The sequence below is a fragment of the Falco punctatus genome, assembly GCF_963210335.1.
Source record: "Falco punctatus genome assembly, chromosome: 2".
Lineage (NCBI taxonomy): Eukaryota > Metazoa > Chordata > Aves > Falconiformes > Falconidae > Falco > Falco punctatus.
This window is the reverse complement of record NC_137581.1, coordinates 87,052,705-87,077,259: the sequence shown is the minus strand read 5'-3', so window position 1 is coordinate 87,077,259 and position 24,555 is coordinate 87,052,705. Positions and strand designations below refer to the sequence as shown.

The 24,555-nt window shown below is 34.6% G+C and overlaps 1 protein-coding gene across 1 annotated transcript in view; it reads left to right on the top strand.

Annotated features, from left to right (window-relative positions):
- IL1RAPL1 (interleukin 1 receptor accessory protein like 1) overlaps positions 1-24,555 on the top strand; it is a 777,597-nt gene that overhangs the window by 485,649 nt on the left and 267,393 nt on the right. Inside the window, exons 4-5 of the mRNA XM_080377620.1 lie at positions 862-1,048; positions 3,149-3,302. Coding sequence (XP_080233746.1) covers positions 862-1,048; positions 3,149-3,302 — 341 coding nt within the window. The remainder of the gene's footprint in view (positions 1-861; positions 1,049-3,148; positions 3,303-24,555) is intronic.

Here is a 24,555-nt window from a genome sequence, read left to right as displayed (position 1 = left end):
GCACTCATTTGCTGCCCACCTGGAAACTCAAATAAAAAAAATAGTAAATCATTTCAAGTAATTTTGCCTTTAAGCCTAATTAAAGTGCATAGCAAAGTGTGAGAAGGAAGACAATTTTCCCCAGTCTCTGGCTGCCTGGCGTACGTACAAACATCAAACAGCAGAGGAAGTAACAAGTTTCAGGAAAGAGCCCAAACTAATGAAGGCTGTAGGTAATACAGAAGCAGTATTTTGGCTGGGGAGTATGAGGATCAAAGTCTAAGATAAACAAGGTAGCACTCCATTATGTTCAAACACCCTTTATTCTATAATTGGAAGGGTCACAAGACTAATTTTAATTAAAGACTGTGCAAAGGATACCACTTTCACTTTAAAGCATGCTCAGATCTTATGAAAATGTGGCTCCTGCTGTGGTGCTTAAGTTACATTGTGGCATTTACCTGTGGTATTACAACAGGATCAGTTCACACTAACAGCTGTTGTAACATCTGTCAGAAAGTTGGCTCTCCAGTTTCACTGGTAAATCCGTGGAGCTTTTATTGTTGTGTATTTACTTTCAGGGAAATTGTTCTCAGATATACGGTAAGGACAGTAACGTTAGGAGAAGTCTGACAAAAGGGAGAAACATTTTGTCATGGAGTAAGGCCAACCAATGCCTTTAAATATTGTAGGTAGTGGATGAGAATGTGGTAAAATTATCATGAACAGCTATAAAATACAAAAAAAAATGTGCAATGTCTGATTTTCTGTCTTTTACTTGGAATGAACATAATGACTTAAAACCAATGTCATGTATATTGGCATTTAGGGGCCTTTTTGTTTTCATATTAGACTTTTATTTCTATTTTTCTTGCATTACAGAAACTCAACTTACTGTATGAAAGTGTCCATTTCACTGACGGTGGGTGAGAATGACACTGGACTCTGCTACAATTCAAAGATGAAATATTTTGAAAAAGCTGAACTTAGCAAAAGCAAGGAAATCTCATGCCCTGAAATTGAGGATTTTTTATTTCCATTTAGGGAGCCTGAAATTCTTTGGTATAAGGTAAGAAATACAAAAGATTTTTACCTTCAGCAAGATACTGTGTAATGTTCTTATGTTTTTCATGATCTAAATATGATACAAAGCTTAAATTGTTTAAAAAATTGTTAAGAACAGACAACAAAATCAAGGATAGAAAAGAATTAATTAAGAGAGAGAAATTCAGATGCTTCCTTTACTAAACATTAGAGCTGGTAATTTCTTAATATCCATTTATGGATGTTGCAAAGAATTAACTTTCTTCTAACAAAAGGGCTAAAAAAGAAGTGTTACCAGTCTGGGTTGGTTTGATATGCTAAGGTGAAGCCATGTGAGCTGCTTATACAGCAACTGAGCAACTGTTTGTGCTATATGAGGCAAAAGAGTGTTTCTTAAAACTGAGGCAAAAGACTTATTTGGAAAAATATATATAGGATATCTATGCATGCTGTTATCTGAATGGATGGCTTAATTTTGCAGCACAGAATTCAGCAAAGTCTTCCAAAACTTCGATCTTTACTTATTAGCTTTTACTTGCAAATGTAATTTAATTGTTTTTATCAATAACTTGATTTTAATACTGTGTACTGATCATTCTTGCAAATGGTAAAATTCTTGCAAATTGTGCTGCCTGTGGAATAGTGGTAGCAATAGTGAATAGGCAGGAATAGTAAATAGGGAATAGGCAGGAATAGGCAGCAAGTAGTGCTGTCTGTACTGCCTGCCTAGAACTTCCATGAACAACAGCTTGAGTTCTGGCTTTCTTACCATCTGCAGGAAATATGCAGTATCTCAGTACTGTAATGCACACAATTTAGTCCCCAGACAGTTCAGTAAATCTGAAATTTAGATACTGTGTATTTTGTCTACACAGACATCTGTGTATATAGGAAGTCCTATCTTAAGTATGCACTGGTATGTATTCTGTTTATTTTTAAAAGTCTGATAATTTACCTGATAACATAAATGCCTTAAAATATAGCACACAAGACTATGTTATCTAATAAGTAAATACTTGTGGCCTAGAAGGATTCTGGCTGAATTAAATAACAGTATGTCTAATATTAGAGGTATGTGACTAATTAGCTGCTTATACTCATATTGGATTTTTTGTTGATAATACAATTGTACCTGAAGCTTTATCAAATTTAAAACTATGGCTTGCTTCTTAAACAAGTGTTCAAAAGGTTGGCTTTTTAGGAGTCATTGACAGTATTTGTGTGAACTCAAAGAACCTGTTATGCTTTAACATTTAACAAAACTCCTTACTATATAAACAATGATTATGCTAAGATAACCAAGTATTTTATGTCAGTCAATCAAAAGATATTTTGCTTATGAAAAGCACTAATCCTTTTTTCTAATACCCTATAAATATTTTTGTTTGCAGTACAAAAATAATTAGAAAACCTACAAACACAAAAAATATTCCAAGCTATTTCAAATATTACCTAGGTTCATTAAGTGAAAATAAGTTAATCATTTTAGGGACCTAAGAATAATGGATGCAAAAATGTATATTTTCTTTTATAGCACAAAAAGTAATGTTTTGGTAGTATTAATTGAAAAAAATAACTCTTTTTGTAGATACAAAACTCACATTTACTAAAGACTTCAGAGAGCTTTGATTCTAAGAAGTCCTTGGAAAGACATATAACATTCTCATTTCTTGTCATGCTTAACTTCTGTTTCTCTACAATTTTTAATTATATTTTTTAAAAAATATATATTAGCAAAAAATAAATTCTCACCTGCAACCTGTAGCTACTGGTAATTTAACAGTCACGGATCACAGATATAACTGTAATGGAAAATAAGTAAATTAAACAGGAGCCCCTCAGCAAACTAATGTTAAAAAAACCAAAACACCAAACACCAAAGGTATCAAATCTTTTTGTTTTCAGAGGGCAAGATAAGCTGAAAAAAATCTATAGTTTTTTTTATTATTATTATTTTTAATCAACACTTAATTGAACTGTTTTTTTAAAGACAATTATTGTATGCGAAGTCCATAACTAGCCCAGGGTCTTGCCTAGTCACCCTGCTTTTGAGCAGCACTGTCAACAGTAGCCCGATTTAAGTGTGAGAACACAATCACTGAAGTATTATATTATCTTTAAACAGGAATGCAAGTCAAAGACGTGGAGATCAAGTATTGTGTTTAAAAAGGATACTCTTGTCATTCGGGAAGTTAGAGAGGATGACATTGGAAATTACACTTGTGAGTTAAAATATGGATTCTTTGTTGTCAGAAGAACTACGGAATTAACAGTTACAGGTAATTACAGGTTCTTTCTATCTTTTATATTTAGAAAAAACATTGAATATCATGATTTGAGTTGTGCGTATTTGAGTACCTATATATACCATTTTTAACACAAAACTTTGCTGTGTGCTTAGATATAAATGGCTGATACATTAAATCTGTCCTGAATACTTCATAGTAGTATGTGTAATATTTTGAACAAGCCTGAATCTTGGTTTATTCCAAAGCTTCTGGGTAGGTCTTGGTTTTGGGTGGAAAATGTGGTCAAGGAACAGGTAACTTCAGTAAGCACAACCTCAAACAGAAAATAAGATCATTAAGTCTATCATATTCTTCATGTGGTTAAATGCCTTTGGACATGACAATAGCTGTAGCTACAACCTGACAGCAGTAGCTCTAGCCCAGTGAGACAATTACAACTGGGGACAGGTATGTAAGGAATAGTGTTTGAGCAGTGCATGACTGAAGCATTCTCCCCCTGGTATTCTCTTCAAGCTTCCTGTAGTTTATAGTTCAAGAACTTCCTGATTTCAATTGTCATGTGCCATGGTTATGAATTAACATGTTTTTCATTATTCTGATTACTTTTTTAATCCATTTATTCTTGGCTTCAAAAACATTTTGAAGTATCAAGTTCGACAGGGTAATTACATAACAAATAAACTCCATAATTTAGCAAACAGCAATTGAAGAAGATGCATTTAATATAATCTGCATTTAAAAACTACTATATCAATATGTAAAATCCACGATAGATGAAACCAAAATATATACTGTAATAGTAATGTCCACAGAAGCAGAACAGTATGAAGAGTGGTCCATTAAAATTTCAATTCCTCAGCAGACCTCTAACCTCTGTTTTACAAACATGTAAAGCATACAGCTGAACATAAACCTAAGGTAGAAAATTAATCTCTAGAATTATAGGATGACACTGGAAAAAAAGAGTACATAATGATCTATGTAATATAGTGTAATTCAGCAGTTTATTCCCTAAAAGAAAGCAGAAATGGATTCCTAGCAAACTGGAGGTGAACTAAATCCATATGGTTAACAAGGATGGTTGCATATGTAAGTTCTTGCACCTTCAAAATGCCCAATAAGCCAAGAAACAAACCATAAAGAAGGAGTTTTGTGGTGATTCTTTTTTTCCTTTTTAGTATCTAATATATAAATACATTGCAAACTGATAATTAGTAACAGCACTTATGTTGTGCATTAAGCTGAATTGCAATTTTTATGATAAAAAGTTTGCTTTCTATTTTGATGTATCCCATTTGCCCTCCACATTATCAGAAATTATAGTGAATTATGGTTTGTAATTTTCTTCTAGTAGATTAGTCTGGAAATCATACTATTTATGTTGTCTTGAGAGAATTCATGTAATCAATAATATTTATTTAAGCTCAATACCCAGGATCTCTTAATAATTTCTTTTTGTATGGAATTGATTTATTTGGCCAGTACAAACAGGCAATTACTATCTAATGATTAACCTCACAGTAAAGATCCACACACTGTCATATGAAGAAAGCAAAGACAGTGTCTTCAAGAATTTGATTTATACCAGAAGGATGTAGTCGATTATTGTTTGCAATATATGATGTATGGATTCAAAGAGTACATATTGCCTTAGTGCTCAGGTGATCCCTTCTGTTCCTGTGGTTGGTGCTCCACTGCACAAGAGTATTTCAAACAGACTCAGACTGACAGAAAGGAGAAAGAAAAAAAGCATTGGAACCAGATGCATGTTACTATTTGTAGTAATAGTTTAAAAAATGTAATTCATCACTTGTGGTGTAGGTAGGAGTTTAGTATTTAATGTTTAACTAGACAGAGACAGAAAGAAACTTGGCTGGTTTTGATGTGCTAAAAATGAATGAACGCATATGGAGGGAATTATTCAGTTTCCACCCCTGCAAACCCCAGCAGATGTAAGGACAACCTCCAAATTAGTAAACAGCTTGGGTAGTACCGTAGGTCTTCATATCATCTTTATAATATTATATGGCTAAACAGAATAAATGGATTTACTAACAGTACTGCTTATTTCATACTACATCTGTACTGATGTCTTGGTAAGTCTTTTAATCAATGCTTTACAGGAAGAGAGTCACACTTTAAGTGCCTGTCCTACTTTTTCTCTGTGAAGTGAAAAACAGTTTGAGTTGCCCTGAACATACATTGAAGAATATATAGAATAAATGGCGGGTGGAAGTGAGTGTTTGTTTTAAAAAAGGAATTAAACTTTAATTCAGGAACAGAGAAATAAATGTTGCAAATGTCAAATTAAAAATAAAAACCAAAACTGATAGTTGATTGCTTTACTGCATTAATGAAAACATAATTAATTGAAACAATGGAATGGTGTATCTTTCTGATGTAGTCTCCAACATGTCTGCAGACAGTATTAATAAATGATGAAGTTTGTTTGAACCATTGCTAAGAAAAAAATCCATCAATAAATTCCACCTCTACAAGGAGTGAAAAAAATAATTTCTAAGACATTTGAAATTTCTCTGCCAAACATACTTTTTAGTTAGAATAAAAGAAATTTAAAAATATAATTAAGAATTACCAATTTTTCTCAGACGTTTCAGAACATATGGGAAGTTGTAATGTGTTTACAACTGTTAATGTGTTTATCAGAATGGGATTTATGAAAAATAACTCTCTGTATTCATTAGCATTACCTTGTGTGGTTATGGTGGGTGTGCCACCATCAGAAAAAAGAGCCACCTGTGTGCTATGTTTCCATGTATAAGTAAGACTGGAATTTGGACTTTCTACATTTCTTTCCTGGAATATACTACCTTTCCTCTAGAAACAGAAAAAAAAAACCACCTCTAATGCATGAAATCCATCAGCCAGATGTTATGTATGTATACATGTGTAGTATTCTATAGTAGCTAAAGATCTGCCTTTGTGCATTACTGCCTTTGCCTAGTAAGAAATCAGTCTGTTAATTTTTTTGCTAAGAAGTCATAGGTATCTGGTTGTTGACATAAAAGGATTCAGTGTGTTAGGCAAAGAGTAAAGAGGATTAAAGTAGCATTCTTGTTCTTCCTTCTACCTAGCAAAGGCAAGGAGAAACAGGCAGAATAACAGTAATAGAGTAGAGTTACACAATCATAAGGATACTCTCAGACTGGAATAAACAAGATAAAAATGATGATTTTGGAAAGTAGTATTACTTCAGTGGATAACCTATCTCTGAACAATATTTACTGAAAACTTTCCTTCACATTGAAAACTAAGTTTGAGCTCAGACAGTATTTGTAGAAATATCTCAAAGGTATTTATCATAAACAGTCTTTTTTGCAAATGATAATTTAGGTGTTCTATAAATAAAATAAATTAAAATACGCTATTAAGAGCTCTTGAGAATTATCCTTTCCTAAATTCTAGGGATAGGAGAGATGCTAAACTTTTCTCTAACAGACTTCTTGTGCTGCTTTATGCAAGTAATATATCTTTTCTTTGTTTCAAATAAGCATGTTTGAACCTCCAATTCTAAAGTCACAGGCACCACAGATCTAACTAAATTAGAATGGCAGACCTAATACTGAGGTGACATACACGTATAGCTACATATGAGGAATGTATCCTCTAAGTATGTGGGAAGTACACTGATACTCAGAGTAGCCTGAAGTTCCTAGTGATTTTTAAGACAGAAGCGGGTTGCTCTCTTAAAAAAGGAAGAATAACTTAAATCTTATCAGAGAAGAAAGGATAGAATGTCTTCAGACTGTATGAGAAAGGACAGAAACAGTTTTGTTATACTTCTAAACGGTCATAAAAAGCTCTCTAGCATTACGCAAGCTCTCTTTCTAGTATTACGCATTGGAGTTAAAGATAGACTGTCCTCACAAGAGTTTGTTGGAAGAACAAGGCCATATGTATAAGGAACTGTAATACCATAAATTAAGTAGCAGTTCCTGGATTACTGAAGGCAGGCAGCATGAGCCAGCTATGACTTCAGAGGGACAAGGCAGCAGCCTGCCTTCTTCACCTCTCCTTCTCTCTTGGCATCTGTTGATGATCACCAACTTCAGGACCCACTTCATTTTTCCACACAATGCACTTTGGCAGGCTTGATATCTCCTATACGGAAACCATTGTTGCTATTACAGACTATTAAACTATGGATATAATTATATATTCACATTCTTTTCAATATTGATGTTGTTTATGCATACTATGATAACCTCACTACTTCACAGCTTGCATACCTATGCACCTCATAGTGAAATATGGAATGGCTGATATTCTGATTTAGAAGCTGAAAAAAAGAAAATCAAGAAGAAAATTCACACATTTTGGAAAAGGTCACACTTACTTTGTATGTGGTACCCATCTCACCTAAGTATAGCTGTTGAAAATCCCTAAGCCATTGAAAAATATTATTTTCCCTCTTTAAAAGAATGAGAAAACAAATTGCCCTTTCTTATCTTAGATTGTAAGCACTGAATGCCACCTTAGGTACACCTTTAAAGTAACAATCATATTTAGTGCTCACATTTTTGGTTTTATGAAAAATGTCTTGTTATTGGCAGAAACATTGCACTAACATTTGTAAATAATACACAAAATCTTCATATGTTGTATTCTTACCAAGAATAAGTATAGACTTTACTTCTTTTCCAGAATATGATTTCTTCTTACAATGTGGATGTATCTTTCAGGATTTTATTAAGATAACTATTTTTCCTTTGATTTTAACGTTGTTTGGAAGATCGGTATCTCACACTGAAAATATATTATCAGTGAAGTGATTTCAATCAATTTCCATGTTGTTCTGAGATCTGACTTAGAAATTATCTGCTGTGCAAAATGCAAACTATGCACTATTTATTTTAACTAATGAAAATATTCACATAAACAGTGCAATTGGTAGTTCTTGGTTTGTGGTTATGTAATTACGCATTCTAAAAAGTCCTGCAATGTACACAGACATTTCTGGACATTTATACCTTCAGGTTGGTTGGATTATCAGTTTGTTCTTTTATATGTGGAATTTTAATTAAGGCATACCTGCTCTCTTTGACATAATTAAGTGTATGTTCAGACTTGGGAGAGAATCATATTTTAACAGACTAGTATTAATTCATTCATAGTGCACAATGTGGGTCAAAAATATTTTCCATCAGTTATTTCTTTTAATTAAATAAAATAAATTTCAATTTAAAGTTCTGTTTAACAATATTTATTTTGTTACTTATAATACAAAGACATATTCAAGCACAAACTCTTTCCACTTTAGCAGAATTTCATTCAAAAGGTCTAGCCTGGGTCTAAGAAAGCATATATGTGTCCCCACTGCAATATCAAGTAGTTCTTCATAATGAACATCATAAAATCAAACAGATCCAAGCAGCCTTGCAGTTGGAGTATTGCTTATTCAATTCCTCAAAGTTTTTTTCATTTTAAATGCGAAAATATTTTTTCCATTCTCTTAAAAGTCAGAAGATCTTATACCTCACAGATGGAATCAGAGCTAACCAGTAGTTTCTTACTCCTGCAGCCTTTCCTCAGAGATACCCTGTATTGTCTTTATTCATTGATCAGTTTCCTTAAAGTCCCCTTGAAAACAGCTCCTGCTGGAATAAGCACAAGTTTAAATTTAGAGATTTGAGCATGTTCACAACCAAGCTACAGCAATACTAAATTTTATGTAAATTGATACAAGCCTTTTTATCACATAAATTTAACCTGCTTGGTTTAAAATATTTCTGCAATAATCTTGAAAGTGTTAGTTTACTCTTTTCCATCTGCTATTGATGATTTTTTTCATCTTCATACCTCTTAGGCAAAATAAATAAATAAATAAATAAATTGTTTCACAGTTATACTATAGTTGACTCTCAGTGTTGCTCAGAGGTTGGGACTTGTTCAATAAGCTTTATCTATTTTGTTTTCTGACAGAATTAGTCTTCATTACCATAGAAGAAAATCTTAAATGTCTACATGTACATATGTGGTTTTAGTTGTAAAAAATCCACTGTGAAAGTAAATAGTATGAAGAAATAATTACAATTAAAGTATATCTCTAGCCTCAGAGATCACTACATTTGGATCTTATATAAATGGCCAGTCACCATATTTTGTGAAGAAAAAAAAAAAAAAAAAAGAGGATGAAACTTTGAAGGTTTCAGCCGTCTTTAAGCAGTCTGTATTATAACTGTGTAAGATAAAACGTGCACCCTTTTTTCTCCAAAATGTTGGCTTTAATTGTTTCCCGTTCTGCTGCACTTTCTCTACTCAATACATCGGAATGCAGAAAGGTGCTACAATAAGCATGTACCTCTATTTTTAGCAGGTGCTAAGTGAGAAAAAGGCTAAATAACAGAGGGTTGTTTTCCAGCATTTAGAGCTTGAGAACAGGCTCTGCCTGGTTTTTGCAGTTAATGACAGGGATGAACCATTTTGAATGCACCCAGCCCCTCCTTGCTTCAGCTGATCCTAATAATTATCAGAGCTGATGCTCATTCCTTTTGTTCGTTATGAATTTAATTCAACTCCAGAACATAGTCAGATAGAAATTCTATTTACCGTTATTCTCTGTAAAGACTAATAAAATATAAAGCAAACAATAGTCTCATTATGAAAGCAGCATGTTCAATATACTAACCTAGCATTTTTATAATACATAAAATACTGTAGGTTTAAGAAATCCATGGCTGAAGAGTGGGTTGGATTTCAATATTTTTTTATTAGAAATGAGTGATCATCTTTTATAGTGCAATCATTTTTGTATGGCTAAAAACAAGGATCTAAATTAATCTCCTGTGTGCATTTGAGTAATAATAATCAGACTTTTATGTAGAGATTTGATTAAAATGTTTATTATAAATGTTCATTTAACATACTCATTTTAAATGGTTTAGTGGGTTATTCAAAACCAACCTTATATGAAGGCGGTAATGAGCCAAGCTTTATGTATTTTACTTCAAAGTACAAATGGTGTCATGTACTATATGATATAGGTTGACGTTTTTAATTAGAAAACCAACTTCAGCAGCTTAGCAAAAGAATAGATGCAAAAGTTAAAGGGAGGCAGATTCCCAGCTCTACGTTGAACCTTGCTGCTGGTGACCTCACATTTCTACCTTTCTGACATGCTAAACTGGTTCTCAAAAAGACCAGCTTTAATAATTGGAGATTATTCCCATCCATGGTCACAGGAAAGAGAGAAGCTTCTCTAGACAAGTAATTCAGAGAAGCAGACAGAGTTGGGTGGTCAGAACTTATTTTAGAAAATAGTCTCTATGGGCTTTAGGAGTAGAGTTTCCTCTGCATAAAATCAGATCTGATGAATAACTTGTTCCTTTAGGGTGATACTGTTACATGCTTGTCTTTCTGGACAAAGTTCAGAATGCATAATATACATTCTACAACATTCTCTCCTTCTTAGTTGCTATCTTTTTTCTGTTATTTATCGAAAAAGTCCTCCAGGATATGGCCATTATTGTTGACTTTTCTTATTTTACTAATGCTTTTTATTCAAGTGTACCTTATTTTGCACTTACCTTCCTATCAGCTAGGTCTTCCTCTCTACCTGATAATATATCTTCATTGTGGCTTTTTGTGCGGATAATGTAAAAATAGAACATTCGTTATAAAACACTAAGATACATAAGAAAGTTTGGTTTAGTATGTTAAAGTAAATCTCAATATTTACAAGCTTTTTTTAATCATTCTTTTTAACTGCCTGTCATGCACACTGATGCCTCTGCTTATCTCATACAATATGAACTAATAAGAATAGTGTGTATGACTTGTGGCAGTTAGCTGGGCAGATACCACGAAACAATGTAATTGATAGTGCAGTCATGACCTCTGTTGGAATCCTGTACTCCCTGTTGACAATATGGTCTCATAAAAGTTAAGGGAGTGAATTAACATGTGGTAATCAGTAGAAGAGATCCTATTCCCTGACAAGAATGAAGAATTCTGCTTGAATTTGATGTTATGTAACATGTGCAGTGTGTTCCTGGGTATACTGTATTAAAATTATTACATTTTTACTCATTTCTATCCAGTGTTGCTATTAGAAACCTGATAACTTTTAAAACTTATATGGACTGGCTTTTGCTGCAGATTTTTTTTTCCCATTGTGACTTTGTGTGTAATGTTAAAAACTAAGATTTTTTCTTTTTAAAAAAAGACCAAAACCTCAAAAAAAATTGGTTTTTTGCATCAGTTGAGAAAAATTTAGTGAAATGCCATTTCCTGCCTCAATGGGAATTTGTTCAAGTGAGTGTTTCCCTTTTTTCATAAGTCATATCAGGATACTGAAATGCAAACATTTTTAGTAGATGTTACCATGTTGGTGCTTCCCATTGTTTCAGTTTAGTATATTGAAGTTTTAAGATGAGCTCCATTCTACAGAGATAAGGTAACTGTAGACAAAAATGTTTATTACAAAACTGTATTAGTGACTACTAAAAACATAAAAGACTTATAAACCCTTAGTTTATTAAGGTGCTACAAAAATTAAATAAATCTGTTCATTAGACACCCAAGATGCTGGCTAAGCAACCTTTTAAAATGTAGATAAATGACATTCAGTGTGAATGTTTCACATTATTGCTATGGAATCAGAAGACTTCACTTCAGTTTTACATTCCCCTAGAGTATGCTAAATCCAACAATATTGTCCTAACCAAGCATTTATCATTTCCCTAGCTTTTATTTGAAAGCTTTAGGTAATTTATGTGTACAGTGGACTCTTCCAGGATGGTATTTTAGTAAACTAAAGTATAAAATGGCATATAGACCTTGTGTTGCCTCCATCCTGAAAAACCCTCTGTTCACACCCTTAAAAACAGTCTCTACACAATTACACTAACTGAATATTTAACTTTAAAATAGAGGCAAATTTTCCATTGTCTTCAATGTCTTTCAGTTGGCTTACTCAATTTTTTAACTCAGAGCTATTAAGTGAAACAATATTGGTAATACATGTGTTCAGTGAGAAATTCCATATAATACGTTTATCTGAAATTGTCATTACAGGCAGAAAAATATTGTTTAAAGAAGAATAAGAAAGATATCTCATTTTTTACTGCAGCGTTACCTGCTTGGGTACAGCACTAAGAGAACAATAGCCTCAAAATTATGTAGAAAGAATCTGAGATGTATTTCAGTATATCAAAACTATGCTTATCTTAAGAGGCATTCATGTCTTGAGATGCCCTCAGAAATATTGTCCTTTCTCCTTCACCATCGCCCAAAAAAGAAATGATCAGGCTTTTTTCATGTCACCTCACAGTATTAATCAACCATCTAAAATACTGCAGTATATAAACAACGGGAAAACAGTGCATATCAAATTTAAGAAACAGGGTTTACTTTGTAATTCTTTTACAAGCGTGAAGCAAAAGTGAAATCTTGGTTTCTCTGAGATCAGTGGCAGTTTTCCCCTTGACACAGAAGAACTAACGTTTCATATTTTGACATTTTAGTGATGAAATACCAGAACTCAAGTTCATTTAAAAAAGTGTTATCAGATTTTGAAAAAATCCAACTCTGCAAATGACCTTAAGGTTTTTATGGGTTACTCTTTCATGCAGTTTTTTTCAATTGATTAATCAATTACTTTTTAAAAAGAAATTTTAAAATACCTTCATTGTGTTTTAGTAACAGGAAAAAAGGCATGATAGATGCATAATGACCATCCAAAACAGAATGATCAATAGATGAGATCTTTTTTACCATAATAAAAGGGGGAAACTTGCCCATCTGTTTCTTCATGACCCTAAAATAGAGGTTTTAATTTTGGATCTTGCTGAAACTATAGTTCTTCCTAATTTACTCACTTTGTGATCAGTTTAATCCTATTCTGACTGGAATCGGTATGGTTAAAACACCTGCTGGCTTACTGGAAAAAGTACAGGGCTAAAATAAAGCAGTCAAGAGAACAAATTTTCTATTCTAGGGTACTTTATCTGAAAAGTTTAAAAATGAAAGATAAGTGAAAAGGAATAGGAATGAATAAATCAAAATTATATCACAATTTAACTTCTGATGTTTTACTTATCTGTGTGAGAGCTTAAAATAGGAAAAGAATTTCACCAACTTATTTTTTTCTGTGGAAGGTTGATAACACACAGTAATTTTTTGAATATGAGAATGAAATTGGAACTAGCAATGACATTTTTCATTTCTTTAATACAGTTTTTCTTTTCACTTTGGAGCATTATATTCACATCCAGTACTACATTAATTTAAAAATGGGAGATATAACTTCATAGAAACAAGATTGAGGAGTGATATAAATAAGTGGATTTCCTCCATATTCTTGAAACAAAGTGTAGAGGAAAGAAAGGTGCCTGTCAGTTTTCTCCCTTTCTAAGTCATTCTACCTGTCCTCACTGCATCCTTCCCATGTTGAACAAGATGATATTTCTCCAGACACAGGATATGACAAGAAACATTCTCAGTCCTTAATAAGTCCTTTATGGAGTCACCAGTCCCACAGCATAATTCTAGTAGAGTTGTGAAAGGTTTATTTATGGTGAGTATATGATCTGTTGTATGTTTTTTTCTCTAGAGGTAAAAGACTCCTCTCACCTAACGTGAATACTTACAATCATCTGCATATGAGCTAGTGGGTTTTCATAGTGATCCCATGGCATGATTTGTCTCCTCTTAATGTCAATGAATGAAACATTGGATGAGTTGTGTTATACAAAGTCCCACTTCCATCTCTTGACTGTCAAAGGAGCTTCAGATTACAAACTCAAATTTAGATTTATAATATAGGCATCTAAATTATGAGTCCTACTTCTAGGGTTTGACAGTTGTTATGTTTATAACCTTTGGAAATGGTAAGCTGGCTCTAAGTAATATTTTGTTGTTATAAAACAAGTCAAAAAATTAATGACAGCTTTTTGAAGACAAGAACAAATCTGTAGTAGAAATGTTATGTTTTTTTAGACTGAGATGTACAGCTGAAAAAAAAAAATAAGCAAGCTTTTTGGTGTACAAGGCTGTCTTCAGATCTCAGGGGCTTAATATACCAGCTGTTCTAATAAAATGTATTGCTTCTACCTTGTTTTGTCTAAGCCATCATGTCTACAACATTACTATTATTGTTTTTCATGGTATTTAAGTTTTCTTAGGATGGAATCACAGCATGCATTTCTTTAAGCTAGCTGCATTGTGCAAAATAAGTATGTTCTTTTTATTAAAATATTACTGGTTTGATTCATTTTGGCAGCTAGAATAAACTCTGCTTCACAAGTGACACAGAGTGTACCCTGTTTCATTCTGTGATTTCTTTGAAAATGATGATTGTGCTTACAAGACAACTGAAAGCTTTCCTTTTATATTTCACTATTCTGAATGAAACTCATACTAAACATAAAGAAAGATGAGTCCTCTCTGAAAATGAAGGTTTTTATTTGAGACCTGCAGTAAACAAAGTAAATGTTTTATTAGTAAGTAGGTGGTTTACAATCTTTCAGTGTAGAGATGGTGAATTTATTTTTAAACTACTACTGTTCATTACTCACACCTGTCTTCTAACAGGGCATTTTTAATGTCACTATCAACTGGCATTAATGCACAGGTGGGTAAAGAACTAGAGGAGAGATGTAATTTTTATTTTGTTGTTGTATAGCTTTGCCAGGAAACTTTGCCTTTTCCACACACAGCACAAGAGGCAAGCATCACTATCACTCACCTTGAGCACCTACTGCTCGCTCCACAGCTTTGTGCCTGGTGCTAGAGCCTAAGCACTGGCTGCTTTACATCAATCCCGTGCTGGACCTGTCCTAGCATACAATGCCCCCATGAATCTGACTGTTGCGATTTAACCCCGGCCGGCAGCCAAGCACCACGCAGCCGCTTGCTCACTGCCCCCCACCTGGAGGCATGGGGAGGAGAATCGGAAAGGAGTGTAAAATTCACGGGTCGAGATAAGAAAAATTTAATAATTTAAACAGAATAAAAAGAAAAGAACAATAACAATAAAAATAACAATAACAATAATGATAATAATTACAATAACAAAATAATAACAACAACAACAACAATAATAGTAGTAATAATAATAATAATAATAATAATAACAATAATAATAGTTATAACGGAAAGGTGGGGAAAAGATAAATTCCAAAGGAAAAGGGAGAAAGGAAAACAAGTGATGCACAGTGCAACTGCTCACCACCCACTGACCGATGCCCAGCCAGTCCCTGAGCTATGAACCCCAGTCCCCAGCCAACCTCCCAAGTTTATATACCAAGCGTGACATCCCATGGTATGGAATGCCTCTTTGGCTGGTTCGGGCCACCTGTCCTGGCTGTGTCCCCTCTCAATTTCCTGTGCCCCTCCAGCCCTCTCACTGGCAGGGCCCAAGAAACTGAAAAGTCTTTGACTTAGTGTAAACATTACCCAGCAACAACTAAAACCATCAGGGCGTTATCAACATTGTTCTGACATCAGAGCCAAAATACAGCACTGCACCAGCTACTAAGAAGAAAGTTAACTCCATTCCAGCTGACACCAGGACACTGACACAGCTTGTGATTTCAATGACCAAAACAAGCCTCTCTCATTTTGCCCAGCCTTCCTTTTGAAAGCACAAACCAGCAATGCGTTTGGGTCTTGGAGTTACTTCCAAGATGTGCTTCGGTGGTGGCAATGGAGGGGACCTCTGAAGGGGCCACCCCGCTTCCCTACAAACGCTGCTGTGGTGGTTCCTGTCCTCCTGCAAAACACCCGTCTGCACATCCTCCCCTGTGCAAAACTCAGACAGTGGCAGTGGACAAGTCAAGGCTAGGTAGGAAGGTAGCACAAAAACAGCCTGCTGCAGATCGAGGCCACAGCGACCACTGCTTCTGCGGGGCTGAAGGGAACACCTGCCTACCCTGCTCTAAGCCACAGAGGAAGCACAGCCTCAGGCTGAGCCATCTCACCTCCATGCAGTGGCAGAACATTGCTGAAATCCTCTTTTGACTTTTCACGTGTTTTGTTCCTTCAAAACTTCCATTAGTTTTTTGGAATTTTCGAGCTAGCATTCAGAACTCAAAAAGTCACTTATGAATAACTTGGCAAAGGGCAAAAAATGCATGGTGATAAGCTAATTTAAATAGAAATAGGCTCATTCTTTTGTGTGGGTTGCATATGTTTGGTGTTTTTGTTTTTTTTTTTTTAATCTAGATTTTTATGAGCAAATTCAGTTTTCTGAAGACATACTCCAACACCTTCAGGAAAAAAGAAAAATAATGCTAGCTGATCTGTTTGTCATTTTTGTACAGCTAGCAATATCTAGACTTTTTGGTCATTTTTGAGGAATGACAGTTTTGTAGGATGAATAGGAGGGCAGGAACAGAGATTAAGGAAGAAAAGACACTTGCAAAATGTGGATAATGTGATATTTACTGGAAAATATGTGATTGTAACAAGAAAAGGTATTTATTTTCCTGTACTCCTGTGCACAAATAAAAAGCTGTACACTTAATAAGAAATAGTCCTGTACAGCTACTGTTGTGGCAAAGACAGGCTCAAAAGATTGAAAAAGAAAAAAAAAATGAAAGAGCTATCCTGGCTTTTGAGAAGTCAATGACATTTCAAAACACTTTTGCATGTGCTCTATAATGATTTATTCTAATATATTATAAATGGTAGTTGGCAGATTACATCCCATAATTTCAAAAGCTAAATGCTGTACTGTTCATCTTTAGGTGTCTTCTTCTCAATGTGGTTCATGAACATCCTTGTGATCTGTCATAGCAGATTTGATCCGCACATAAAGCTGAGGGAACAAAGATTTATAAACTCCACTGAGAAAGATATACAGGTATATGTGCCTGCTATGGGGTGGACAGAAAGCATGAAGTACTGAAAAGCTGTAGCTTATGTAAATTGGAAGAAAACACTATCTTTAAACACAAGTTCAGGGTCCTGTAATCACTTAATAGTTCTGTAAGAAACATAATAATTTATTTTAGGTGTCAGTGGTTTTTGTTGTTTTTTTTTTCTGACCTGCCTTTTTAAAACCAAAATTCTGAAAAATGTTACTTAATTCAGCAAAGATAAAATAAATGCAAACAATACAAATGATGCTTTTAGGCCTTTCAGGCCAAATCAAAAAAGACTTTAATGACTTGAAAATTTTCTATTTTTTGAATGAATGGCAAAGTAACTCTTTTAAAACAACATGCCAGATGACCTAGTTTCCTTATCAAACTGAGTGCTTCATAGTATTGAAGGACAGAAAACTTGCATTAACTTGATTAAAAGTACTATACTGAGTCAATAGAAAAACTATGGATCTACTCTTGGGATTTTAAAAGGATTTTGTAAGCAGAAAGGAGACATTTTTAATAAGTAAATTGTTACAGAATGAATAGCTACATGTGTGGAAGGTCCTTGCAGTTCCTATCCATGTACATTATGGAAGAATAAATGAAATTAGTAGAGTACAAATGCAATTCTGACTCAGGAACTGAAATGGAGGCGGAGTGTGTCTTAATTCTTGTTTGTTTATGGCAGTTGATAACATCTAGTTAAATTAATTTATATCCTGTTAAATTTTCAGGATATGGATTGTTTCCTCACCACACATAACAAAAGGGTATTTATTTTGTTAGAGGCCTTTCAGCATTACCAGCATGTTATGGTAGCAAAAAGCTGTTTTCTGTGATTTCAGCCATTAAAAGAGAAACTAAGGCAGTGCTAGAATAGGCCTGTCATAGAATCAAAATGCTGAAGTGAATTTGCATTGACACTACTTTCCTTTTCCTGCTTTATTGTGGTCTGTACAGGATTTTGAAAAAAACAAAAACAAAACAAAACCAGTTACACTGCAGTGGTGGGCTGTTATGTTAAAAGATTTGGAAGAGGCTGAAAAATGCATTCATCTGCAGCTAAGGGACTGTCACGTCCCACCAAGAAAGAGGGAGGAGTGACTCAGATTCACTGATTCTTGTGGCTGGCATAGGGTATACACAATACCAGAGGTCCATGGGTAAACAAAGACTTTTATTCCATAGATAGGCTCATTGGTAAATAATTGGGTAGCAGAGATGCTTGGCAACTGCCATGCATATAACGTTTTATGCCTTGCATTACTTACTAGAAAAAGGTAAAAGAATACGAGAATAAGGCAGGGGAGAGACAGAGTACACCAGTCCTGGGTTCAGTGTTGGGCCTGCCAATGGAAAAGGAGGGGCTTCTTGTAAGACCACTCATCCAGAAGTCCCTTCTTCTTTTATTCTTGTTCTCCCCAAAACAGCACTTGCCTTCCTATTTTACTCTTATCCTTCAGTGTGGACCACATCCTATTAAAATCAGCCTCACTTGTCATGTCAATTAGCACGCATGCTCCTTACAGGTGTGGGGGACCAAGTCTTTTTGGTCTTGAATTGACCCGGTGGTCAGGATCTCCCAGTGTCACATTTACCTTTTCCCTAGTTACTGCAGAAATCTGCTTACTCTGCTGCTTTTGGGGCAATTATTCACCCTTTAGACAGGCTGTTCCCTTTTATCACTCTTTTTTTCCTCCTCAAGGTAATACAAAGGAAACTTTTTTTGACATTGCAAGCTTTGAAACATTCCTCCAGTGTCTGAGACCTTCCTTGGACAGGCTCAGGGGATCTCCACCCACTATTACCTTAATGAGTTGTCTCCTGCTGTTGTTTGCACCCTTCTGAGCTTTCGTGTGGTGTTAGATTTTTTGATTTTTCCAGTTGATTTCCTACAGAAACATTTGATGATATTTTACTTATTAAAATATAAAGCATAGTCACATGACTCTTTCAAAATCAGTTTTACCTGTTGTACTTTTAATTACAAATCATAGAATCATAGAATATTTAGGCATTTGTAATTAAACACATACACACACCCATTCACTAAATCTGGACGGAGCTCACTGATTACCAGTCAACAAAAAACATTCCCAGTTCAAACAAACCCTCTTTTCCTCCTCCAAAATCTTTGCAAACTTTTTATCCAGGAGGTGAAGTGAGGCAAGGCAAGCGGAGGTGAGGTGAGGCGAGGCAAGGAGACGAGAAGGATGGAGACCAAGTTGCTTATGTGTTTGTTTGATTTTGTGGGGAGAAAAAAAAAATCCATATTTTTAACAGTGTTTAGCTTTATTTAACTTTTTTTGGAAGAAATATATGGAACTTTCTGCCCTGGAAGAAAAAGAAACTTTTAACAGAAGGAAGTTAATTTAAAGTTTTGTTTAGAATATATTATTAGAAAGCTATCCTAGAGATGAGGCAGATTTTCATGCTTATAGTAACACACCAACTCTTCTTCCTAAATAAGGTGACAGTTTTGCTGGGCGCAGGGAGAAAGGTTGCTGTAAATTCAAACCAAGACAGTAGTACAAGAGTAGATAAACAGAGTATTTGTTTGAAACAAACATATCTATCCTTGTACTGTGTAACAGGAGCCCAGGAAGACTTAAACAATATACCCTGAAAGATTCAGTGACTATGGGAGAAAATGAATATTTAAAGACAGAAGGAATAAAAAGCTTCCACTAGTAGAGATGAGAAATACACACATAGAGAAGACAGTGATTTTTTTCTAAATGCGTCTTGTGTTTATGGTTTTCCCTGCTGTGGGAATCTGTACCATTTTTCACAAGATAGTATTGGAACTGAAGATTCTGGTGAGCTAGTCAGAAGGCAGCAATATATTTAAGTTAATGCAGTTGTACCTGCCATCATGAATGGCTGCTGTAACCACAGCTTCTAAAACCCACTGTAGGTTTCAGCAGTCCGTGGTACAATGGAGCTCTCAGAATTATAATAGTTGTCAACATTTGATTAAAGAAAACAATGTTTCTGGAATAAGTATTTTTAGATTTCTTTTTACTCTGTGCAATTTACTAATAAAAGAAAAAACAGAGGAAACAGAGGGTATGGCACTATGAAAAGTAATCAAAGATATGAATACTTAGGAAGGGTAAAATACAGCTAGAGCTAGTGAAGACTATTTGGCACTCTATATTATTAAATGGATTTTGATTTCTAAGATTATATATTGAGATATTGTTATGATTATCAGAGATATCACACTGAATTTTGATTCTGATTTCTGTTTAAAAAAAGATTATGTAAGGCTTTTAATTTATTGTTTGAGTGCCAACAGGCTCTATAACAAGTATTTTACAAGGTTTTCTCAGTTGAAATTATGAGTACTTTGATTCTGGGAGAAGTTCATAGCTGATGGTTATGTAGTATTTTTTTTCCATTACGTACTTCTGTATTCAGCTGGTGATGAATGTACCCTGCCTGAATCTCACTGAAATTAAGCTTTCATGTAAGTTTACTGCCCAAGGTTTGTATAGATTGATCCAACAAAAACATCAGCTAAAAGCAGAGCTAAGCATCATTTACTTATTTAATAAATAATGTTTTTCCCCCAAAGGGGTAGTTTTCACAGTCCTTTCAGAATTTATATGAAATCCATTAAAGAGTTTTGTCTTTACCTGTCAGCTGTGCCTTTACCTGTCATCATGAAATACTTCAACTGTGTTATGGAGCCTTTTCCTGTTTAAAAAGCTTTATAATAGTTTTCTTCATTCAAAGTAACTTAACAAGTGAGAAGCTCAAAATTGCCTTTGAAAGTATTACTATATAATGTCCTACGTGAATTTGGTTTACATGCTTGGTTGTATTTAATCTAAAGATGGCATTATAGCAAAACAAACAACACTGTTGAATATATGAACCTATTTTTCTCTCTCGCTAGGTGTATGTTGGCTACCTATACAGATATTTGAGAAATACCTGTGCATCTTATGCACAAATGTTAAATAATATTAAAATCTAAATTCATAAAGAATGTCAGAATAGGTTTTTAAAAGATGAAATCAATGTTTAGTGTGGCTTTATTATAAAAATAACTGGTCACAGCCTGTAAGCCCTCCTCCATCCTCCCCCTGCTGCACTGAAAAATAGCCTAACAATTTTGCTATGTAAAATGAGAAATATTTTTTATTTAGTCTGGTAAAAGTCAGGTGGGATTTTTGCATCCACATGTGACATTGTTTTAAAATAACCAAAGGTCTGGCCTTTGGAACTTAATTCCACATGTCTGGTACTCCACTCAGGCACTGTTATAAAGGTTAGATCACAAGATGCAAAAATTGTAAATGTGAGTCTGAAGCAGCTCGACAACTAGACAAGCACTTAGAATTCTTCTGATCTTTTTTTTAATATGTCAACTGTAAGAATGTGAATGCTTACATTATAAATCAGGCTTTTATACATTGCTTGCTAATGCCTTGTTTTCTTTGTAGGAAATTTATTTCTGCCTAACACAACAGGAAAAATTAGATAAAATTACTTAGGGGTTGGTGTTTTTTTTCAGAATCGTGAGTTAAGTCTTACTGATTAATGAAATACAAATGCAGAAGTAAATGAAAAAAAAATAACTGAGAAAGACATTGTGGAAGTGAGAAAATCTGGGAGGAGGTCAAATGTTAACAAAGGCACATACTGCAGCAAATGAGGCTCAAAAATTCTTAGTAATACTACTGAGTAATTATTAGGGTGCTCTGCTTGGAAGATGACACTGTTCACAGTCTTTTTTCTGAGTGAACATAAATCTGTTAGTTGCACAGTGGTTCAATCAAATGATGATTTTTGTGACACCGTTAGTATCGGTGAAGTGTCACTCCTGTATGACAGTCATTCTTGAAAAAAAATGTTTTGTTACCAACAAAACAAGTAAGTTACATGATCTAGGCAGCCACTGTAACACTGCATTACAAGAAGAGTAATAGGCAGCTTTCTGGATGTGTCTAAACAGTTCCAGGTTTGGAGATCTTTTTTAAAAAAAATATTTTGTTTCTCTGCTGATGAATTCGAAGACTCAAAACTCAAAATCTCTGTTAATCTTTCAGTCATATGTAGCAGATTCACAAGAAAAGGGACAAAAAGACACTAAATTTCTATTTATAAATATGGAGGTTGTATCATTGTAATTCTTGTCTGACAAATGTCTACAACACAGAAAATGCCATTACAGTCAGCAATAATTGGCAACCTCATCGATAATCTCAGCAGAGAAGATTATACTTGACTAGTTTTGGAGTCTGTGCTACTAGCGTCACTATTAGATGATGTCCCAAAAGTATATTAAGCAAGGAGAGGTTAAGAAATTTTCTCTTCTTGTGTGGTTTATACATAAATAAAATAATTTGGTTTATGATATTGTGATTGTTTGCTACTTAGAACAAGTAAATTTAAAATTAAATTGTCTGTCCTCTTTCTCAACTTTTTTCAACAGTTTACCTGTGGCTGTTATAGAAATGGAAAAATAACTCTTGAATGTCAAATCAAGATGCCTAGGATATTTTTTTTTCCACACAGAAAGGAAGAAAATATTGTAGTATTCCTTTATGTCACTACAAAGGTCCCTTCAGCACAGCTGTAGTTTGCAGCCGCATAGTTCAGGAGCTAACAGTAGGTATTTGCGCACTAAGTCTTGACAACAGCCTGAAGACATGATCAGTCTTTGCTATTTGCATTTGAAACTCACCATTGCTGTGATCAGGATCCTAGGGTTCACTTGGTATTCCCTGGAGGCTCTGTGAGGTGTTACTTCACAAAATAATTTTGCAGGTTTAAAATTAATTTAGAAGCAGTTATTATGAGACTTGTGTGTGTGTGTGTATACAAATGGTATTAGACTGGTTACATTGTTAGTCCTTTTACTCAATTTTTAGATAATTGTTTTCAAATAGCAATTTATAGTGTGAAGATCAGTATTAGCATTCAGAAAAGCAGTTTACTTCAAAACAAAAAAACAAACAAACAAACCCACACCAACTAATAAGATAACTGCTAGTGATAGCCTGTTCTGCCTATCCCAAGATATGAAGGGAAGGCAGTGTTTGTGTCTCCTGTCAGTGCTCATGTCAGCCCAAATTTAAAGCTGTTGCCTTTAAGTTCACAGCTGCATTGCACTTCTACTGCTTCTACCTCATCAATGCTACTGCAAAATGAAACACTGATCTCTGCTGTGAGAGCTGAGACAAGCATAGAAATTTTCCAGAAAAGTCAGCTGAAGTATTCCAGTGTTGCTCCCAGTCTCTCTCCCCACTGGATCTCCTCTCTTCAGAGGCGAGCTGTGCAAAATGCTTTCCAGCAGCACCCACTTGGTAATTGTTTTCCTGTCTAAAGATGCTAGTGCTTCTAAACTATGCAACATGTCAAACTGACAGTGAAATCTGCACAATACATGGTTGCCTATGACTGTCAAACCTCAAGGAGTGGTGTTGGCAGGTAAGAGCCACTCATTTGTAGCTAATCCAGATTTTTCTAGTCAGCTACAGGCTTTTATGAAGACAGGTTGGATGGGACAGTGCTAGGACTAAACACTAGCTTTGTACTCAGTAACATGCAGAATTTTTTCTCCAAAGCATCTTTCAATTGCTTTATTACAGAGACATGCAACACTTCTTTGTGCGCTTGTCTTTCCAGTAACAGATTCTTCTGATCAGATTCTGAGAGAAAGAAAAGTCTCCAGATATTGACTTCAGATTCTGTAAGTCCAGCTAGGTTCATAACTTCATTATGTTCCAAACAGCATGTGTACATCAGAGTAATGTAACATTCAGCCTGAATGATTTATAGAAACACCTTTTTTTTTTTTTTTAAAAAAAAAAAAAAAGGTTAAACCAACTAGTTGAAAAAATAACACATCTTGATTTAATACTTCTCTTGGTTTCAGAACTGGAGGCATAGAAAAGGAAAGATATGAAATATGAAGAGCTACAGGATAGTTAGTTACAACTGTACTCAGCAGATATTGCCTGGATACTAGTGCAAGCTGCAGTTCCTTCCTGGATCATCATCTTTAAGGGAAAACTTTCAGTAGCTCCCCACTGACCCTCAGACCATTTCTAGAATTACATTCCCTTCCATCTTATGGCCATGAAAATATTGGTAAATTGGGACTGTCATTCTGCTTCCCCAGGATGTCAAGGCTTAGTGTTAAAAACATACCCCTCTCTCTGCCTTTAATACTTTTTGGGGCAAGTGAAAGATGACCCTTGGATCAGGACCAAGCTGTCTGTAAACTGACTTTTCCTCAGATCAACCTTTCCTCTCTGACTCTTGCTTATCAAGTAGCTAGATAACTTATGAAGTGAAAAATGGGCACAAAGTTCGTAGATCCATGTATACATACATAGATACACACACAGATACAAACAAGCATGAATAAATAATATGATTGTTCAGACCTGAAACATGCTTCCTATGAATGCAATTTTTCCCCTAATTTTCAC